The 22,005-nt window shown below is 44.9% G+C and overlaps 4 protein-coding genes across 5 annotated transcripts; 3 read left to right on the top strand and 1 right to left on the bottom strand.

Annotated features, from left to right (window-relative positions):
• Positions 1–2,897: 2,897 nt before the first annotated feature.
• LOC117147419 (E3 ubiquitin-protein ligase KCMF1) lies at positions 2,898–3,872 on the bottom strand. Its single transcript, XM_033314297.1, has 2 exons — positions 3,659–3,872; positions 2,898–3,594 (listed from the first exon to the last, which is right to left on the bottom strand). Exons 1-2 carry the CDS (start codon positions 3,683–3,685, stop codon positions 3,142–3,144), a joined length of 480 nt encoding a protein of 159 aa, XP_033170188.1. The 5' UTR covers positions 3,686–3,872; the 3' UTR covers positions 2,898–3,141.
• A 7,170-nt stretch (positions 3,873–11,042) lies between these two features.
• On the top strand, positions 11,043–11,760 carry LOC117148090 (integumentary mucin C.1). Its single transcript, XM_033315303.1, has one exon. The coding sequence runs from the start codon at positions 11,076–11,078 to the stop codon at positions 11,664–11,666; it is 591 nt and encodes a 196-aa protein (XP_033171194.1). The 5' UTR covers positions 11,043–11,075; the 3' UTR covers positions 11,667–11,760.
• Positions 11,761–13,211: 1,451 nt separating this feature from the next.
• On the top strand, positions 13,212–14,376 carry LOC117148088 (putative uncharacterized protein DDB_G0288537). Of its 2 annotated transcripts, none has more exons than XM_033315300.1 (2): positions 13,212–13,293; positions 13,376–14,376. In XM_033315300.1, exons 1-2 carry the CDS (start codon positions 13,212–13,214, stop codon positions 14,272–14,274), a joined length of 981 nt encoding a protein of 326 aa, XP_033171191.1. In that variant the 3' UTR covers positions 14,275–14,376. The 2 variants fall into 2 exon arrangements, with proteins under 2 accessions (XP_033171191.1, XP_033171192.1); XM_033315301.1 differs by having other exon boundaries at positions 13,248–13,286.
• A 5,797-nt stretch (positions 14,377–20,173) lies between these two features.
• On the top strand, positions 20,174–21,174 carry LOC117148091. Its single transcript, XM_033315304.1, has one exon. It carries the CDS (start codon positions 20,177–20,179, stop codon positions 21,170–21,172), a length of 996 nt encoding a protein of 331 aa, XP_033171195.1. The 5' UTR covers positions 20,174–20,176; the 3' UTR covers positions 21,173–21,174.
• The last annotated feature ends 831 nt before the right edge of the window (positions 21,175–22,005 follow it).

Below are 22,005 nucleotides of genomic sequence, written 5' to 3'. Positions count from 1 at the left end.
TTGCATGGCGCCAACCTTTTTGTGTGCGGCCAAAGTTGAACATTTATTTTAAATACCCACAGCTGTGCGCAAAACAATAGCATTTATTGCTTGTATTTTAAAAGACAAACAAAAAGTTTGTTTGTCATAGAAACGTTTGGATGATTATGAAGCGAGATGATTGCATTTAAAACTTATTTAATATATTAACTTATAACATTTACTTAAAAAAACTATTGGTTAAGTCTTTGATAACTTTATTTGCTCACAATACGATACCGAATTAATATTTAATAGAATGGTTCCTACTATTGTGAACTCGGGTGTACGGTCCATAGGAAAGCACCCGTCCCAATTTTGTTATCATTTGTTCTAACGGAATTGTATGCAATAAATAAAAATTACACGTTCAACAATTTCTATCTGGGCGCTGTGATCTGCTTTCAACAATGGCCGGTAGGGTTGCCACCCTCGCTCCTAACCTCTTTTTTCGCCGCCCGCCCTTTGCGGCCTTCTAATTGGATATGTTCGACGTTCGTCTTTGACTTTGGCTTTTGACTTGACTCGACTTTCCTGGCCAGACAACGGGCAAATTCCTTTCGAGGATAACCCAAGAATGGTGGAAGGGAAAGAAAAATGTCGCTGGGAACTCCTTTTTTTTGTGTTGCTGCAACCCTGCCGGGGCAATCAGAACTTATGTTTACCCCAATTAAGGTGAACACGAGACCGTTTTTGCGATCCAATGAGTTAGAAACAAGATAAAGGACCCAAAGCCCGGACAATAAGCCCAGTATCTGGGCTATCCGGGGTCGCAGTGCCCGTTCCCGCTCCTTGGGAACCCACGTTTCAGGATCCAGGACCCAAGCCCTGTTCCTGCTCCTTGTTACACCGAAGGAAATTTAACTAGAGCACTCATTGGTTCAGTACATGCCGCTTGTTCTTTTAAACTCGAAGTAGTTTTTAAACGGGATCTACGGATTAAGATATTCAATTAGACTTTCGAATCCCTAATTGCTAGCAGCTGTCAAGACACAATTGCCAGTAGAAAGTTTTCTTCAGTGCATGTTCTCCGCCTGCTGCCATGCATGTTTATGTGCTCTCGTCCTCTCACAACAATGCCTCTGGATCGAAGAGAGACGGCGATAGAGGGGTTAGTCATGGACGGGGAAAAAGGGATGGTAGGGAAGTGGGGAGGTGGGGAGGTAGGGCTTGAAGGACCAGCTCTGAATGCCGGAGCAATGATTAAAAATTGTGCAAGCGTGTGGCGGCCAGCGATGTCGATTGCGGTTCAACTTTCAGTCGCAAAACTGTGGCAGCTCTTCAAGGGGCAGAGTCGATAGGGAGCGGATTGCTGGGGCTGGAAGGGGTTGATTAGGAGGCCCCAAAGACCCTGCCCAGCGCACACAGAAAAACGCAGGGAGCGGCTCAGGCCAGTCGCAAAATCCAAAAACCAAAATCGTTCGCTTTTATTGTCATTTGTATGCGTGCTGTGTGGAGAGGAAGCAGGGGCGGCGCCCGAATTGCCCTCCGAGGGGGTTAAACTAGCTATAAAGGGGGGCTTAGGCGCTCTAAGCCTGCCACTTGAGATGACAGCGTGAGGCAAGCCAAAGGGAAAGGTCCCGAGGGCTCAGCCAAAGTGCAGCTGGAAAATACGTATTGTGAAGTGATCCTAGTTATCAGAAATATGCAGATAAATAACCCTTGTAGAGTAAAGAAAGGGGCTTCCAGCTCTGGCAAGTGGTAATTACAAGCTAACTAGCTATTAAGAAGTAAAGCTAGACGTCGTAACTTCAAAAACTTCCCCCGTGATTCACGCACGCGGCTGGTCGCTTGAGGGATCCGCTACCACTTACGACTGGAAACCTTAACCCTTTCCTACCGGCCGATAGCTTGCAGTGAACACGATTCTCCCGATTCTGCCTCAAAATACTCATTAGCCATAACGACCACTCCGCAGGGGGGTTGAATATCCGGGGGGAAATGGCGGGAAGGATGCAGGAGACGGGACGAAGGACGCAGGACATGCCGGCTGTGTCGATGTCCATGTCTATCTATTGTCAACCATCAGCCACGCATGCAGCGCCAGGATCAAAGGAGGAAGGAGCCAAAAGCTGGTGTTCTGCTTCCTCTGTTTTGTTTTCGGCTGGACGCTGCCGTGCAATCCCCACCACACAGAGAAAACTACTCGAGAAATCCAAAAAGTGTGCTTCAAATGCCGTTTTTCATTTTATATGCAGAATCCACATGCCGACGGGCATTTTCTCACAGTGCAGATGGGACCTGGAGACGTGGCCTATCTGCGCCTTTCCACTATTTACACTTGCCTCATTTTATCTAGTTCGATTGGCAATTTATCTGGAAACGCTTTGTCTGTGCTTACCTTTATAATTGGAGAGGCGAAATATCGGTTTTTGAATCTTAATTTCTGTGAGGGCAGGCCAAAGTTAACTGAGCACAGGCTGTCGAGCGAATCGCAACAAATGGAAATTCTGTCGGGCCTGAAATCCGTTTATAATGACAAAAGGTTTCCACCTCTAAGCGGATTACAGGAACAGCAAAAGCAACAGAAGCACTTCCAGCTCCAGACCCGAGTAGCAAGTAATACCTCACCATTGGCGTCTGGGTGGGAAATGGGGCTATTCCAGCCCCAGAGAGCCCTTCTAATTAATTGGGGCTGCAGCTGCGAGGAATTGAAGCTTGATTCGAACTTAGCAATATAATAAAATATATAATAGGTAGACGCACGACCATATATCTTGGTGTAAAGATAATGCATAGTTTTCTCCATATTCGTTATTCATTATCTAACGAAAAAACGAACTCTTTAATTTTGTATGCAAATTGCGTTGCGATGCAAGTGCTCGGTCTTTTGTTTTTTTTTGTTGTGAGTTTTGTGTTTTTTTGTGTGTATTTTTTTATGTTTTGTTTTTTTTAGTTTTTTTAACATTTGTCATTCCTCATCAAACGAATAAAGGAAGCATTTGATTCCGCATGCGAATTCCTTAGCGGTACAAATGCTTGTTTTTTTGTTTTTGTGTGGTTTTTGGTGTGTTGTCAAAATCTGCAAACGCTTAATTTTGTGGAATGCTCCTTCGTCATCCTGATGCGAAGGATTTATGGCTAATCCCAATCTTTGGAATTAGCCAAGGGATCGACTGGAGATCAATGCGATGGCGAGAACAACAAGTGATTGGTAATGTGATCGATTTGACTCGGTTGCGACAATGGGACCGCCGCGCAGACCGGGCAAATAACGACTGTGTGCGCCATGGTATGGTTGTCTCGGCAGTGCATCTTCAGATTCCACAAGGAAAACCCCATTTCGCCGCACACAGGGCACGTGAAGCTGTCGGCGCACAAAATCGGAATCGGCTCGCCGGCGAAATGCAGCTCAAGGGCATCACGATCCATTAGGCACTGGAGCGGGTGCTCCTTAAGGTGCAACCCGTTCAAGACCCCCTTTTCCTTGCAGACGGAGCAAAGGTCGTAGTCCAGGCAGCGCAGGCACTTGTAGCGATAGAAGGTCATATTGCTGTTGCCGCAGCCGTCGCAGCGCACATTACAGTGACCCGACGTGTGCCCGCTCTGGCGAAGGGGCATCGGTGGCGAACCACTCTGGAATTTTAGTAAATTTGTATATATCACTCACTTATCACTATCACTATTATTATTCGCTTACAGTTTCTTGTGTGCGGTAATGTACCATTGTAAAATTAAAACAGAGCACTTCAAGAATTTTTCACGTGAGGATGACAGAAAATGACTGAAAATGACTGCACAAAATAATTCTTTAGTGTGTTGGTTTTCAGTGTTGGTTAATCAGTGTTGGTTTATCGATAAACACGAGTCGAGGGTAGCAATACTGGAAAAGCTAGTCTTCGAAAAAAAAGGAACACTATTCACACAAAAGCGACTGTGATGTGACCATAAAAATACTTCCGAAACCGATTCCCGATTAATAAGTGTTGGTTAATACGATATACATGAGTCGAGACTAGCAAGTACAATATTTAAAAGTATGTGAGTATTAAAAAATATGTGAGAAGTACAAAAGAACACTATTCAGGTGAAGACTGCTAAAGAATAACTTGCGATTACGATTCCTGTTTAATAAGTGTTGCTTATTACGATAGACACGAATCTAGTATCAAAAATATGAGTACAATATTGGGAATGCTACTTTTTCTTGCTTGCTTTTAAGTTTATAATATGAAACCATTCAAAAATGTTTCTTGCACAGTGTGGCCCGTGGCAAGGCTTCAACCGATTCGAGTCAGATATATGTTTATCCCCAAATCCACACTCCAACTCCTTGAAATGCCGCCTGTTGGCTCGTTTTGGTTTCGTTTGTTCGCGCTTTGTACATAAATTTCATGCAAATTGACTAATTAATTTTTGCGCAATGGATTCTTATCGCATGCACTGGGCAATATATTTGACATTTGCATAATGCACGTGTGTTGGCTGGCTGTGTTTTTTAGGTGAGTTCAGGTGATGGGCCTAAGGCCTGCCCACGCACTTGCATTCGACCCCCGGCTGATACACTGCAACTGAAATGTTTGTGTATACGTCACTCCATAAGTATATCCTTCTTCCGGTGACCAAGTAACTTTCTGATGCTAGCATATGGCTAAGTTATTCAAGACACTGATCCCCAAGAATATTTTATTTAGCTCCCCTTTTGCAGTCCTTTTCTTTTGGTACCATATTTTTTTTGCAGTTTAGCCGCTGCGGTGCGGTAAAAACAACAACCATTTTAATGACGCATATTAAGCATAACCACACAACTAAACGCAGAGCAAAAGGGGTACACTGCGGGAAACCGGGGGCACGATATATGTTCGTATGAGCGGGGAAAATGCACACTGCTTCCGTGTTTTTCCCGCAGGACAGCGGCTGCCTTTAAGCCTGCCAAATATGCTGATTGCTGCAATAATGATGATTATGTTTGCGCGGCCTGCATGCGCGGCTCGAATTTGTTGGCCACAGCGGAAGGAAGTCGAAAGCATTGACAATGCCAGCGACACGGAACATGGCCAAAAGGGGGCTGGCTTAAAGCCGGCGGCACTGGCTGGGGCGCCTCGAAGGGGGGCAGCAAGTGCAGCCACAATGCCAACGACAATGACGAGCTGCAAAGGCATTTAAGGACTTGCAAATGGCACTACTCCTGCTCCTGCTCCTGCTCCTGCTCTTGCTCCTGCTCCTGCTCCTGCTCCTGCTCCTGCTCCTGCTCCTGCTCCTGCTCCTGCTCCTGCTCCTGCTCCTGCTCCTGCTCCTGCTCCTGCCACTTGACTACTCGACTCGACTGCTCGACTGACTGACTGACTAACTGACATCCAACAAATGCGAAAAAGAAACATCTAGCGGGTTGGTAAGCGGCAGCTTATGGAAATATCCCAAGACCGAGGGGCACCAACTCGTTGAGGGAAATACTCTCTCCAAAAACTATATGTTATATAAATATCTGAATTGTCTGATATATTGATTTCTAGGCGCCAGCCATGAGTTTTAGCATGTTGTTTGTTTGCTTATTTATTGAACTTCCATTACGTTATCAACTTTATGAAAAATGTGTTTTTATTGCCACTGTAGATCAACATCAACAATGATAATGCTAATATGTGATGAATAATTTTTTAGTTTAATTAAAAAATCAAGCAACCCCACCCGGTTAAAGGGCATACACTGTGCAACAAAATTATTGCGTTGCGTGCATAAACTTTTGCATGGTCTGCGTATGCGGAACGCAGTTAGTTTGCCCACCGCTTTTCCACGCTTTCCCGCACCCTCGGAAAATCGGCATTTCTATTCCGGATGAGTCTTTGCCTGTGTGGCCATATTAGCAAAGTGAATTGGTTTTTATTTGTAACGGAAATGTGGAAAATTATTTTCAGCTGTTTGGTCGTTTGCTGATTTGCATAAGTCGCAGGTGACAGTCGTCGCTGTATTTTCCCAGCCATGGTTTCGTTTTCCGCCTTTCCCCTTTCTCTGCGCCCAGCACAAGTCACACACTGAGAGATCGATTCCATTCAGCCGAATGCATTTTTAATATTGGGTGCACTCGTTGGGGCTAGATTTTCTCTCAGTGCGCCAGCCAGACGGCCCAAAGAATTTAAAGCAGCAGCTGTGGCTTAGTCCGATTTGCCTCTTACCATGCGTGCACAAAGCGGCTTAGGTGAGCGGTGGGAACAGGACCGGCCACCGAATCGGAATCAGGAGGACAGGTGGACAGGTGGACAGGAGTGCCCGGAGAAAGACGAGGAGTCCTTGGACTTGGAGTGCCCTCAGTACACCACGGGCGACGACTGACCGGCGGTGATAAGACTGCCCGCACAGATTCCAACTCTCCGCAGACCTGGCTCCTTTGTTCGCCGCTTATAAACACAAGACACTTGAGTGGGGCAGTGTTGGGTTATTTTGTTTATGTCTCGAGTCGTGGTAGTGGGTGCACTCTTCTCCTCTCCGTGGCTGGAGGAGCCGTAGGGCGGTTGGGTGGTGGGGCGTGGCGATCGCCGGCGGTGGCGAAAACGAACTGAGAACCTAAGCGGATTTTAACCGTTTGCCATCTTGATGATTGATTCAATGCATGTTTAATGTCGGGTATTTTTTAGGCCATTTGACAAGCATTTTTGGTATTTTATTTATGGGGCTTTTATTTTCCGCAGCTCTTTGAACAGTAATAAATTTTGTGTTTAACAACAAAGTCACAAAGTCTGTGCGAAATGAGGATTTTTAAGATAACATTTTACTTAAATCGGAATATAGCAACTTATTTTGCTAGTGGATTTAATTAAATATTGTTATGATTGTTGTCCAAATAAATTATTCGCTTTATTTATTTATGCTGGCTGGTTTGTTTCAGTTCTTGAAATTTGCCCGCAGCAGAAAATTGGTATTATTGGTAGTTTAATTTAATTTGCTTTTCATTTCGAAGCTTGAGACTCGTGACTTTTGGCCAGAGGTCCTGGGAGGGAAGCAGTGGATCCATTTGCCGACCTGTCCGCTTTTCCTGCCGCCCCCATCATGAATTTACCAGGCCAACTCTCCTCCGGCTTTCCCTTTGAGCTGTGTCCTCTTTGGGTTTCCGTTGGCTGCAGGTTTTTATGCATGTGGCCATTAACTGTCGGCTCCAGTCCCTCCCCCCCTTTTCCACCCACACCCCGGGAAAACCGGGAAAGGCGGTCATCAACATTGCAACATTTGCTGGCTTGACTTGCAGCTGCTCGTGGGAAATCAGTTTAATGGAAATTATAGCATTCGATTACTTCTCAAACTAAGCCTACCGTGCTCTGTGCTTTCCAACAGGCTTCCCTCCGCCTTTCCAGCGCTTTTTCCAACCCACATAAGTGGTCCGGATTGCGTATCATCAAGGCATGGAATTGGTCCCAGCTCATCGGAGTTTTTGTCAAATGCCTCAAAGTATGCACCAAAATGAAAGGGGGAAAAGCCTGAAAATGCATCAGGCGTGTTTCGGATGGAAAATTCCTCTGGCCCCAGCAGGTGAGTCGTATTTTCCCCCTGTCATTTACCGTAAATGGCACAAGCCAATGGACTTTGCAAATGCTTTCAGAGAGCCACAGCAAAATAAGGGGAGATATATGGAATATAACATGATCTTATCTGATTATTTGAGGCAAATGCTCATCGAGAGGCGATACTTCTGAATTTTTACCATATCTTTGGAAATAATGCTTGAAATCTGGAATGCTGTACCACTTTGAGTTCGTAATTGAGTTCCAAATCAATTGGTAAATAAATTTAAAAATTTTAATTTTTGAAAATGTTTTGATGATGATTAAAAATGTAAAATTGCAAAAAAAAAAAAATTCTCAAAGATCGCCAAAAAGTGGTAAGGATAGTTACATAAAACGTTAATTTATTTAATATTGTGCCCATTTTTAGCCTAGTTTTGATGATATAAGCCTATTTTTATAAATAGTTGTATTTCCGATTTTTCGTTAAAAATAATGAAATTCAACACATATCATTGGTTTTTGTAGAAAAAATATTGTTTATTTTTTACTAGAAAACAGTAAAAAAATTAGTAGCAAATTACGCTTGTTAACTATGAATTCAATATGGATATATTGCGAGAAGTAATTACTAAAATTTGCTAATCTGAGGTATAAAAAGTGAATTTCTGGGGCTTAGTTGAAAATACGTGATGACTCTAACCCCAATCCCCGCGTTCATGTAGTTGTGTGAAGGTCACGTGGTCGTACTGCATGCACCCACCCAGTGCAAGCCACCACCTCCCTTCGTTGCCTGTCGAATTTCGACAGTGAGTTTAATGAAGTGCAACGAGAACTGCAAGCAATTGAAATGCATTCGGCATTTTGCGGGGGGTACGTTGTATGTTGGAAAAAAAAAAAAAAATTTGAAGATGCAGTGCTTCCCTATTTTCCAGAATAATTCTCGTTTTTTGTGGCAACACCAAGGGCCGTTGAGCATGCCACACGCATTGGCAAAATAAAAATAAACACAAGGGTGCACCACCCTCTAATTTTCTTTGCGGACTGTGTGGAAAAACTGTTCCCACTCTGTTAACACTGCTGTTAACTCTTACTCTGCCGACGTCGCTGCCTCTGCCGGCGCCTGCGCTTGTCCTGCCAATGTTCCTTCGGAATTTCCACTCGGTTTTCGCTTCGGCAAGGTGTTCTAAAATTATTTAGAACCCGTTTTGGGACGTGACCCACCAACCGGGTCTCGGTTTTTTGGGACTCGTCGCATTCAGCGATTCGCAGCGCACAGGAGCAGTTGCACAGGGCGTATGCGCAATGTTCGTATGCGTAGTACTATTATTTGGTATTTGGTATGACAAAAGGACGAAAAGACGAAAAGAGGAAGGCTAAAATTAGCATAGAGCCAAAAGGTAGGATCGAGTGGAGGGTTGCACGTTTGAGTTGCAAATGCACTTGACTTGGAGACTTTGCCAACTTGGCTTCGTTTGGGTCAACTTCCTCATTACGTGGGCGCTTATGATGATAATTTCTGGCCGGCCAAGGAGGTCCCATCTGCAGATAGTCGGGCCAGGCAGCCAGCGGTAAGACACGGTTTCTGGGACTGAGCAAGCAGGGAATGGATGCCTCAACAAGTTGAAGCAGGCAGCTACTCCAAGTTTCCGGAATGACTGACTCTTCAGTCAAAGTTAAACTGGGTAATTGTCTAGTGCTTGAATGGTTATGGAACTTTCGAGTTCCTGGAATTTCTATCTGAGGGGATCAGATATCCAAACTTGCCAGTTCCCTAATGAGGGGCAGCAGCTGAATTCAGAGGAAAATTATAGTTGAAGCTTAATATGCACTAAGCCCGATGCTAAAACCTGTTTCCAATTTTCAATTTTAAATCAAAATAAGCACATATCAAGCGTAGCCATTTAACAGAAGGCCTTTATTAAATGTGCAGTAGTTTGTTTGTCAAGCTTAAGCAAGCCGAATAAATAACAAATAGCCGAAAAAGCAAATGGAGTCGATCAAAAATCAAAAAAACAGTATAGCGTGAAATAAAGTATAATTATAATAAGTAATAAATAAAGGAATATGCATATAGCAGGTGGCGACGAGACTCCGCGCAGCGGTTTCACACGCAATTAACATATTCTCTCTGTTGCATTTAAATTGCTGCATATGGATTACGCGCACTGTTGTCAATTCGGCTCTTTTCCCGTCAAACCTGTACACCTGCACATTTTTTATTTCAAATTGCGGAAAACTTGCCCTTTTGCGCTATTTTACAACCCCGTACCCCTGGAGAAATGTTGGCAACACTGATTACGCTGTGGTTGCTGACCCCCCCACCCATCGAAGGCCGCCACTCAGGGCGAAACCATCCTGCCACCCATCACCCATCAACGCCTACTTTCGCTTCTTTCGCGGGTCCTTTATTAATTACTTGTTTTTCGCAGTGCGTTTTTTATTCAATTACTTGTACAAATTGCAAACAGACAAAAATAATATGGCGAGCAAAAAATGAGCAAGTAAGCGGCTACGCTATATCAGGTATCAGGTGTGCGGATAAATGTTGCAATTTGTATGATAGCCAGCGACCTCTGACTTCGTCTCACCACCCCCCTCCCCATCCACCAACCGTTCCGCAACTCCAGGCGTCACTTTGCAGTCGCATTAAACAATTAACAAGTGTAATTGATAAACAATTAGCGGCATTATGAGCCAGCCGCAATGCGAAAAAAGGCATACTCAAATGTGCAAACGTATAAACAAAGGAAACTCGACGCTCAAACCAAGAAAACGAATTCGCACCGAAGTGTACCCTGGACTCTAGAAAATCATCAAACCAACAAATAATAATTTGCACAAAGTTTTACCCCAGTAATCAATAACACAAAATAATATTAAACGCTATAGGCCAAATCAAAACCTGTTTAAAAACAAAAGGCAAAATATCCAAAGTATTATTTTTGATAAACGTGAGTAAGGGTATCGCATTGTTGTTGAAAGCATAATAAATGCTTGATAAGGCGAGAATAATTTGTTTATAAATCCAGCCAATTCTCAGAAAGCGCTAATGACCAACGAAAACTACACAAAAAAATGTTTATATTGACATTACTTTTGGTCAGCGTCTCGGTACATACAAACATATGCATAAATATGTATATATTAGTTGTATACCCTGCACAAAATTGGTCTGATGTCTACGAATCGATGGGCATGAATAAACAAACTGAATAATGTCTTGAAACAATTATGTGATAGTTTACAACTAGCTGTATGTTTTACGATTATTACTTTAAAATATTACTACTACTACATTAATATAAAGTAAAACGTATTAAAGACCATATTTTGCAAGTTTTTCAAAATATCTATGGACTCGATAACTTGCACAGTTGGGTATCACCAAAAAACCCCCGAAAACTACGAGTTGCTTGAAAAAAATTTCAATGTATAATGACAATTTATAGACGTTTTTCTATCGGCCAGCCCAAAAACCAGTCGGACCGTCTACGCCCCTATGCAGGGGGTGGGGGCAGAGGGGGCGGGGCTCGAAACGCGCTAAGTGCCGTCTATATAAACAAACGCCAGGCGATGATCTCCATTTAGTTGTCTAGTCGAGGGAAACCAAATCAGACGAAAATGCGCGCTTCCACACTGTTTTTCGGCCTGCTGCTGGTGGCCAGCTGCTCCTCGATTCTGGCCAGGCCACAGGAGAGTACTACGCCGAGCACCACCACCTCAACCACCACCACCACCACCACGACTCCGAAGCCTGAAGAGTCGTCTACAACCACTACGACGACGACGACGACAACGGAAAAGCCCAAATCAGAGTCCACAACTGCCAGTACGACCACCACAAGCACCACTCCCAGCACCACCCCCAGCACCACCCCCAGCACCACCCCCAGCACCACCCCCAGCACCACTCCCAGCACCACCACAACCACTACTACGACCACCACTCCGAAGCCCGATGATGATGAGGCCGCCAAGCTGCTGCAACAATGTGCCGAGTTGAGCCGCCGGAAGAAGCGGGGCGGATCTTCCTCGTCCGAAGAGGACGACAGTGGCGAGAAGAAGTCGGCGAAGAAGGAGCGCAAGCAGTTGAAGAAACTGTGCAAGCAGTTGAAGAAGCAGCAGGAGCGCAAGCAGGAGAAGGCCCAGAAATCGGCACTATCGGAACTGGCCGAGGCCTTGAAAAACTACAACCAAAAGCAGAAGAACTAATGTGCCAATAAATATATATTTTTTTTTACATTTTTTTTTCTTTGTTTTTAGTGAACTTTATGTTATTTATCAAAAAGTATGCCAATAAAATGGATCTTTAAATAAAAAGCACACGTCCTTACTTCATTTGTATACGTACGAACTTCTATAATATAACATTTTCCTTATCAAAGATGATATTTGCAGAAAATGAGGAAGTTGTTAGCTCGATTCAACTAAAAGCGTATCTTATGCTTTGTACTGGCCTAATGAACTCATATGCTGTATAAAACGTACAAACATACAAAAGTATTCATTTTTGTGGTAGATTTTTGAATATGGATTTAAACATGGGATGAGCACGTGAAAGACCGGCAGCTATCTGAATAAAATCGAATAAATCTAATCAAATTTGTTTAGATTTTCCCTTTTTTTTCGTTTCTATTCCAACGAGTAAGGCAACGAAATAGTAGAAAGTACAAACAAATTTGATTTGTAATCGATTTCAGCTTTATTTGCCTGTGCATTAGCACTGCATACGTCAAAATAAATCGTTCAAAAGGGGAAAAGTTTTTTATTCATATTTTGCGGAAGGAGAAAGTCTATTTTGTGTAGCATCAATTACATATACATATGCATATCTGTGTATGCTTTTGCTTCCCTGATTAAGCCAATTTATTTATTTGTTGCATTAGATAACTTTTTACCTTGGCAAACAAGTATCTTAAGATTAATTATTATTTCCAAAACACACATCCGCCAAGCTTCTAGCTTAATCCAAAATAAAACCAGACCCGTTTTTGAAGACCCACAAATCTAACGCTGTAACAGCCAATTTTACAAGGGCAGTTCTCGCACGGAGGAAATAAAATTAACACGAAACACAACTTTATATTTAATTCGACTTGCTTGGATCTTCGAGTAAACACGTTTCAGTATTCTCTATGTTTTTTCTTTTTGCTTTTCTGCATAGCTGAACCTCTTTTGCTGTTGGCCAGCTTTGGCTTGAGGTCAATTTGAAAATGCGGACTGCCGACCAAGAAAGCAATTTGCATAATCAACATATGAGAAAACCAAGCGCAAAGAGACGAGAATTTTTGGACAGCGGCGAAAATCGAAGAAGAAATATGAATGCTAATTAGTTTGAGCCATTGAACTCTGCTCGACGGGGAGGGGAAAGTGGCGGCAAGTGTAGGAATTACCACTGGATAACTGAAAGAAATCATAGCTGCGTTGCTAAGTTTATTTTAAAATAAACATATTAATTTAATAACTGGTACATACAACGTAGAAAGCCCCCTAGAAACCATCACACACTTTTTTCTTTTCCCAACAAACTGGGAATGATTTTGGGACAGTGTACGACCTGGCTAAATGGGTCGCTCCTAACCATTCTCCGCCTGACACGCTTTGAACTCGCAGACTTAATTATGCAAAAATCCAAAGCGAAAGAGGCCGAGAAATGATTCTGGTCGAAATGCCGTTAGCCACAGAGTTAATATAACCCGGGATCGCAGCTGGAAATGCGATTCAGTCGATCGAGAAGCGAACAAGAGCTAACAGATAATGATGTGCGGCAAGGGATTCGGGATGATCCTGGTCCTGATTTGGGCCACGGCCCTTTCCAGCGACCTCTCGCTGGTGAGCGGTAAATTTTTTTGCCCTGTTTTGTTTGTAACTTGATGGCTTATGAATGTGTCTCCCCATTTTTTGTTTCCGTGATGCCAAAGGTCAAACGGTGGCGCCGCTGACGAGCTCCACGAGTGCTCCACCCAAAATGGAGGTCAAGCCCACGAAGCCCATGATAGTGAATGCTCCGCCAAAGAAAGTGCCGCTCCTGGAAGCTCCGAAGAGCAATGGCAGCAAGCCGCTGCAGGTCACCGGATTCATCACCAAGTCCGGCAACATCTACGAGATTGAGGACAAACGGGGCTCCATTGGCTCCATCGAGGGTCGCCAGGCGGATCAGGACCAGATTGTCTGCAACTACGGCAACGTGGTGATCTACAGCGATGTGCCCTGTGACCAGGTCAAGAATGTGCGCGTGGGCGAGGTCAAGCCCTTGAAGGAGGATCGCGTCGAGCTCACCACTGAGAAAAACCATGCCGATGGCGAAGGCGAACAGCAATCGCAGGACATGCAACAGGAGCAGCAGCAGCCGCAGGACGCAGCTGATAGTCAGGATCAGGAGCAGGAGCAGGACCAGGACCAGCAGTCCGTGCAGCCGAACCATCCCAGGGGTCAGCAGAACAATCGCCGACGTCGCCGTCGTCCGCAGCAGCAGCAGCAGCAGCAAAGGCTGCAGCAGCAACGTCGTCGGCGACAGCAGCAACAGAAGTTGCAGCAGCGACGCCGCAACGGCAACGGCAACAACAGCTTGCGTCGTCGTCGCAACCGCAACAACAACAACAACAACCTGAACCGCCAGCAGCAGAGACGTCGTCGCCCTGGCAACAACAACAACAACAACAACAACAGGCGACGCCTCAACAACAACAACAACAACAAGCAGCGACAGCAGCAACACCGCCATCAGCAGCAACAACAACAACGCCGTCGCCGACCGAACAGAAATATCAATCGACAGCAGCAGCAGCAGCGTCGTCGCCTTCACGACGACAACATCTGAATGGGTTAAGAAATGGGGCTACGAAATGGGTTAAGCTACCCACCGCACACGGCCCACAATCTACGACCTACGACCTCTGAACACACAAACTCCCCGAATAAAGCAACAACAGCAACAAGAAACGAAAGCAACATACAAACGAAAGCCCCAAATGGAAAATTCACTTTGAGTTGGTCTTTTTGGTCCTGGGGAATCAACACGGGGCAGTAATTAAAACAAGTGCAGTCCACGATGAGAAGGAGATGGCGGGCGGTTAGTGGGTGGCTAGGACGGGCAGCTTGAGTCCGAGAATAACTTAAATTCACTGGAATCGAAATAGGTGCTTCTATCTGTTCCACATGAACTGGAGATAACTCCAGAAAATATAATAATTTTTCAGTATTGTTTCTACAACTATCGAGTCTGTTTGTCCAAATATCGAATGTCATATGGCGAAGGGTTTGGTGTAAGCATTCCCATCTTCTGGTGATTATGCCCGCAAAAGTTTCAATTTCGCTTATATGTCTGTATAGCCCCTTAAAAAGTGGAAAAGCTGGCCAAAAATGCATGCTATCAGCATATCAGCATATCAGCATGGAAGTGATGTGAATTTTCGGTTTAAAAATAAACTCTTTTCCAGCAATGAATAACCCATCAGCACATATACTATAAAATGCTTTCTGGCAGGGATTGCATTCGTATAACTATGCATAAGTACGCCTTACAAATCAAGTACTAATATTTAAATGTGAGGGTTCATTCTATGAGACATCTTAAATCTTCCCCTGTTTCTTATTTTTTAATCACTCTCGCATGAGCACGATCAAAGCGACCGCAGTTTGTTTGAATTTGGGGACCGACTTTGTGTTCGGCGTTGCCAGCTTGTCACTTTAATTGTAACTAGATTTTCGACTCGACTGTGCGCACACACCCCCTTGCATTCAGATATACATATGTATGTGTGTACGTAGGAGCTATATATCTATATATATACATATATATAATTCTGGGGTTTTTCGGAGGGTAAAAATGAAGGGGTCGCTTGGGGCTGCGATGTCAACGTCAGCATCAGTTACACGAAGAAATTTGCGCGCTTGGGCCCAGCGCACTTAACACATAAAACAAACAACAACACGGGGGGGGGGAGCTTTGGGCGGCAGTGCAGGAGGGGCGTGGCAGGTGTGGAGGCGGGGGGCGAGAGTGCTGCGAGCCAAGCGCGGCAAGAAAGTCATTCAAAAGTCAACCAACTTTCTTTTGAAACACGTTAAAGAGCAGCAGTGAAAAAATCCAGTGCACAAAACGAGGGGTTGTGGGGGGAGGGGGGTTGGTTAAGGACTGGCTAAGGTGGGCAGGGGGAGAGGGGGTGGGGCGGTTAGGGAGCGGACTATGACATCGCCCCCAACCAACTGCTGTTGCTGATTTTCCTTTGTTGTTTGCATGCACACAACGAGCGGAGAAAGGATGGCTGCACTTGCCGGCTTGCGCACTTACACTTGGAGAAAAACTGTGGCTGATGCAATAGAAAACTTTGAGAAAGGCAGCTGCTTACAAATGAAATACCCTTTTATGCTATGTATTATATACAACTATGCTTTGGAATCAGCAGTTTAAATTCACCGATGAGTTACACACTCTTTCCCATAAACTGGTGAAATAAATCATTATTCTTCTCATCACTCATTTCTCCCAGTGCAGCCGCCTTCCAGCGGAGGGTTGCCACCTCTCCAAGGAGCCATCAAAATGTGACGTTGTCGCCGCCGTTGTTGTTGCTGTTGCTGTTGGTGGGTATCGCTGTCATGCGTTGAGCCTGCAAGTTTATCACCTCATTGTTCTTGCACGCCCCTGTCTTCGATGCCCCACCCCTTTGCAGCCCAGCCCCGTCCCGCCCACTGTGTCCTTATGGCTGTTGCTGTTTTGTGGTTTTATCGCTGACCGTGGCAGTTGAGCGAGCGAACCGCAGATGCAGCTGCAACTGCAGTTACTGCCGCTGCTGCAGTAGCAGCAGCAAAATCAACAGCAGCACCAGTCGCCGCAGAATGCCGGGCGGCATTTTTAAGGGGGCGTGGCTGCATTTGAGGGAGAGGATGGCTCTTGCGGTGGCCGAGGACAATGGCCAAGTCATAAACGGCGACTGCAGGAGGCATTTAAGCCCCACATCGTCGCGGTCAACGGCAAAAACAATTTTCGGTCAATTAACATTGATCAGGCGGATGTGGCGCCCCCTTTCGGTCAATCAAGGAGTTGTCAAGTACTTGGGGAAAATGCCGAAGCAGCGATTCAATTTAATTGATGAATGCATTCAAAATGGCATACCTTGCAGTTCAGTTTGTTGTATTATTTTGTTAAGAGACATGCGTTGGCAACTCTACAACCATTTGAGGGTTGCCATCAGCTTGTCTGAATACTTAGTGTTGCGCCCTTTTGCTGGGTCTTCCCCAACAGACATTTCTCATTAGCCCAGTCATTGGGTCCGCGTTCTTTCGCCCCACTTTTATTTTTCGGTGCTCGACAATGGCCAAAAGGAGCAGTGCTCCCCATCCACAGTGCTCCGAAGTGAGTTGCAACTAATTTCAGTTTAATTTGTGTCAGTCTTCGCGGGCGTCTGCGTCTGCTTCTGCTTCTGCGTCTGCTCTTCCGCTTTCTTTATTTTGCACTTGGCCCGGTTACTTATTATCCCTGAGCGACGTGTAAATGCTGCTAATGACGACGTCAAAAGAAGCCGCCATCAGCAGGATACAAAAGGTCCTTCCCGACATCCCGCGGACACCCCGGCCTTAACGAGTTCCGTGTTTAATTTGGCGGATTTATTATTTTAATTTGCGCCCATTTCACATTTAACATTTCGCGTTTCGGCGCTTTGAGTTTCGATTTCGATTCGGCACTAGAACGCACTTTGACCCTGGCAGAGCGCCTGACAACCCTAAGCCAGGGTTTTCTACACCCCGAAATCCCGAAAAACAGTTCGCAGTCTGCAGAAAAAGTACTTATTTCATTATCATTATCAGCACCCACAGCAAATATTTTTGGTAGATCTAAAGTGCGCGTACTTGGCCTGCTAAGAAGTACACATGAAGGTTTCGGTAACTTAAAGGCGAAAAATCGTTTCCTTCAGTGCCCTTTCATTATGAACAAAGTAGCATAAATATCCATTTTGGGCACCACCCCGAGGGCTTTCCCTGCTGATCTGAAAACCTGGCAAAGATTTTTGCCAGGCGATTTAAATAATTGACAGATTATTCTGCGACGAGCGCCGTTGGCCATCTTTGTTTGCGTAGCCTGAGTTTTTTGGTAACAACCACTCCACCCCGTTGCCGTCCATGAAAATCAGCAGGAGGTCAATTGAATGGTTTTGTACTCCTCTCTTGCGGCCCGAAAAAACCATTACTTGCTTTTGTACAATGCGACCGTTAAACTGTTTTATCTTTATGCGATTATGTCTGCTGGTCTATCCACCGGCCACGCCCCCCGAGCACCAAACATCCACCCACCTCCCACCACCCATCACCCACTGGCTCCTAATGCGTGTGCGTGGCCCAAAGAGAAGGACGGAGCAACTCTTTGCCCAAAGGATTTGTGTTTAACAAAGTTAAGTAGAAGACGTGCCTGAGCACGTTTCCACATCACCACCACCCAGTGGAGTACCACCACCCACCTGCAGCACCACCTCCCCCCCGGCGCCGCCAACCCCCTTGTTCTACATTTGTGCGCTGTCAATATTAGTGGCTGCCACTCGAAACTTTGCACAATGGCATTGGGGTATTTGAAAAAGTGACAGATTCATTGGCGGACCAAAAAAATGAAGCAATGGCCGAAAAGTAGAATACCTTAAACCGGGATTGAAAATGAGAGACAGAAGTATACTATTTGGTTGAATGAATTAATTTAATACAGGCACTCAAGAGTGGCCCTAATCCTCCCTAGACTAATCCCCCCTCCACAGAGCAAACGTTTTGTTGCCATTTCGGCTGGTTCTTTCCAATTTAGCGCCAACTCGTCTGGCTGGGAAATAAAATATATTTTGTGCTAATTTTGTCACGGCCTTCGTTTGGTTTTCCCGCACTCGTTTTTTCCCCCAGCCCAGAATTTCCATTACCCAATTTCCCCTTTGATTCGTTGCCATTCGGAGGCAACAACTTTTTGTCAGTTGTTTTAACTTGGCCTCGGGACAGGAAAAAGGGGTGGAGTTTTCTTTGCCGCCGAAGAAGTCGGAAAATAAGTGGATGTTGGGGTTGCAAAGGGGTTGAAGTAGGAGTGGGGGGTGGGGCGACTTTTGTGTTATCTGCAGTCAGTTAGTAGCGCAAAACTTTTTAAACGTTTTCGAAACAAGTTGAAATTTAAATAAACCTTTCCAATTTTTTGACGATGCCATTAACTCTGAGCAGTTTGCTCTCCCCGTCTCCCTTCCCCATTTTATGGCCATCCCTTTCCAGCTGACTGTCGCTATCTCTTTCGTGTGACTCGCAGACCTTACACAACAAAATCGCCAGAGAAATGAAACTTTGTGTGAAATTTTGGCAAATAAAAAATTTGAAAAAGGCAACTGCAACTTTGCGAAGAGTTCTTCTAGGCCAAAAATCTCCCCCCTAAGCCCGCTTAAAAAGCTTCCCCGTCAACCTGCAACATAAAATCGACTTAAATTTTTATTGCCGGAAAAGCCATCAGGCAAAAGTAAATTCGCTAAAATCGCCTTATGGCCTTACATTTTTAACCCACCGAAGTCCAGGCTTCTCCACCCACATTTTCCATTTCTTGCTCGGTACAGTGATTTCTCCACGAAGAGAACACTGAACTATGTGGCCATACTATGAATGATTCGTTGGAACAAACGTTCTGTATATTTAATAGTTTACTGTTTCAAGTCTGCACCACTCTATATACACATTTATTTTATATTTTTTGTAACACTACGAGTATAATATTTCGCTCTGCCCTTAAAATAACTGGAGCATCTGACCAGGAAGTGGAGCAAAAAGAAGAAGAACTAAAGGAGGCAAGAACTGAAAACAAGGAGGAAAGAAAAATAAAAATATAAGAAGATGCAGCCAAAAGCGGCGTTAAAAAAGTGCCAACAAAATAATAAAAAGCTAACTTTTTACCAAGTTGACTTTGACACATTGGGCCAAACACAAACACAGGGCCACAAACACACAGTTGTTGGAGAGAGACGGACAGACAGCTTTGAGAAAGAGACGGCCAGCTGCTGCGCGAAAGAGACGGGCGAGGTGGCAAGTTACTGCAAGCATGAAAATGCCCGAAAACAAGTGCAGCAGAATATTTATTTGTGTTGCATTAAGCAGAATGAGAGTGGACATAAAGAACTTATGAAGAAATGTACTCTAAAATGCATATTGCCGACTGTCAAAGCAGAGAAAACGAGGAGCATTTAATGCATTTAATAAACCCAACCAATGAAAGCACCAGCCATTCAATTGATAACCAAACAGACTGATAAATGCATTCATATTTTATTTCTTCACTTAGGCAAAGCAATTAAATTCTAATAAATTTATTAGCAAATAAAATTCCGTTTTTCGGACTAAGTGCGGCACCAGCTTGAACTGGGTCAACATATTCGCTTTTCAGCTACTTAAATATTTTATTTACCCAAAACTTATTGAACCATCTGCGCGTTACAGAAACACTCCACGTGCCCCATTAATTTGCCTTATCCGCGGTACGTGTAATTAACATCAGCTCTTGGCCAAAACTAACAAGCGTCCCAGACGGCCAAGAAGAGATACGGTGCGAGAGTCGAGTCAAGAACAAGTCGAAACGAAGTGAGATTAATGGATTTAATCGCGAAAAATCAGTGATAAGCCCGCGAATAAATGGTGCCTCATTAGGACCGCCCAACGAACTGGAGCTATAAAAGCCAGAAAGCTGCTGCTCACCATTCACAGTTTTCACCGCCAGCCAAAGCAAAATGCAGCCTCCACCGAAGACTTACTCCTGGTTGCTCCTCTTGCTCGTCCTTTTGGGCATTAGCCTGGCCAGGACCGCGCCGCGGCAGGCGACAAGTACCTACGTCGTTCCGATGTCTTGGAACGATCTACTTGGGACGTTCAATTTCCCAGAGCCGCAGGAAAAGTCCCAGGAGATTCCCGAGCCGCGTGCGTTCTCTGTGAGTCTGGATGACATGAGTCCCGGTGGACAGCAGGCGGATGATCTGCAGCAGGTGGTCCTGTTGACCAGTGGACTGACTCCCGCCCAGATTGCCCAGCGTAGTCAGGGCCGGAACAATGAGGGCAGATTCTTTGGACGCGGCGGCGGCACCACCGTGGTGGTGATCACCGGAGGTGGCGCTGCCAACAACACTAACAACAACAGTTTTGTGAGCACTCCTGCCAGCACAACCACAACGGGCACTCGAACCTCGGAGTTTATCCGGACGCCAATTGCGTACCCGGCAGGATTGCCCATGCAGTATTTCCGTAAGCGGCAGGACGACGGATCTTCGATGTCGTATCCGGAGTTCCTCCGCTGGAACGAGGCGGCTTTCTACGGCGGAGATTTGGGTTTGAGCGGCTCCAATGGGGGCTATAGTCTGCCGGGCGTCCCCTTGGTGCCGATCACCGTTGGCAACGAGGTGCGGTATGTCCCAATGAATCTTCGCATGCTCCGGCAGCTTGTCGGTGATCCCACGTCGGTTGCTCCCCCTCCACCGCCGTCCATCAGGGAGCAGGATGATCAGCTGGAGGACGACGACATATCCGCCTTGGGCTTGGGCCCCGAACTGGAAGTTCTCGACGAGAGTCCCAATGACGGAGGCCAAGAGGTCGCAGGTTCTGGTCACTCGGTCGCCGATTCACCCGGCTTCGGAATCCTTGGCCAGCGGCTGCGACAACGTCCTTTGGTCAGGAGGCGACCACTGCAGACACTGGCCCAGAATATTCGCCGGGTGCAGTACGTCAGGAAGTAATGGGCGGACCAAGATACCAGATCAACATGACCATAATGACCATTAGATTTTAATTTTTTTTTTTACGAACCAGAAATAAAATGAAATGAGAAAGATTAAAGGTTGCTGGTTATACTCTCGTTTTCTATCTAACATCCTGGAATCCAAACTCAGCTGAGTGACCAACTTGAATTGGGTTCATTTACTTACAATAATATAATTACCCCAACTAATCCAAGTTGTAATTTATACTATTGTTATACCACAGCTGGGTTTAATGCGACAACTTTCAGTTTAATATCTTTTCGTCTTTATCTAGAAATATATGATAATTTGATAGGCTGCAACTATTTATGTGTTCCCATTTGTGTGTAAAAAAACAGGAAGTGCAAAATGCAGACCTCTTTTCGAGAAACTCCTCAGCCCAATAACATTAAGTTGATAAGTTTTTCCATTGGCCAGAGGGAAAACTTTTCAATTTTCCAGCAGAGCTTCTCTTATTACCCATAAGCATTTTACATGAGCTCGGAAGGAGAAAGTTTTTGAAAAGGAAAACCCAATGAAATAGATGCGCTAAATAGATCGATTTTAATTTGCTGCTAAGACAATTCAATCAGTCAGGAATATGGACCTTTATGGGAAAGCGTGGGAAGAGAGGGTTATGCCAAATTATCTGACAAATGTTTGCGGAGGAAATGAAGAAAATCCCAAACGGCAAAATGGCAAATAGCAGACGTTTTCCATCCCCATCCCCCGTTTCCCCGTATTTCTGTATGTGTGTCTAATTGATGGCAACATTCTGGGCTCTCCAACTGTCAAGAAACTCAATAATAACAACTACAACAGATACAGAT

Source organism: Drosophila mauritiana, chromosome X, assembly GCF_004382145.1.
Source record: "Drosophila mauritiana strain mau12 chromosome X, ASM438214v1, whole genome shotgun sequence".
Classification (NCBI taxonomy): domain Eukaryota; kingdom Metazoa; phylum Arthropoda; class Insecta; order Diptera; family Drosophilidae; genus Drosophila; species Drosophila mauritiana.
Note: the sequence above shows the minus strand (reverse complement) of the source record. Positions and strands in the feature narration are given on the sequence as shown.

Bases quoted from the DNA above. Each gene is read 5' to 3' on its own strand.
- LOC117147419 (XM_033314297.1), bottom strand. From the start codon at position 3,685: ATGGTACATTACCGCACACAAGAAACT. The intron at 3,595-3,658 runs GTAAGCGAATAA...CTAAAATTCCAG, and splicing joins ATTACCGCACACAAGAAACT to AGTGGTTCGCCACCGATGCC.
- LOC117148090 (XM_033315303.1), top strand. From the start codon at position 11,076: ATGCGCGCTTCCACACTGTTTTTCGGCCTGCTGCTGGTGGCCAGCTGC.
- LOC117148088 (XM_033315300.1), top strand. From the start codon at position 13,212: ATGATGTGCGGCAAGGGATTCGGGATGATCCTGGTCCTGATTTGGGCC. The intron at 13,294-13,375 runs GTAAATTTTTTT...GTGATGCCAAAG, and splicing joins CGACCTCTCGCTGGTGAGCG to GTCAAACGGTGGCGCCGCTG.
- LOC117148091 (XM_033315304.1), top strand. From the start codon at position 20,177: ATGCAGCCTCCACCGAAGACTTACTCCTGGTTGCTCCTCTTGCTCGTC.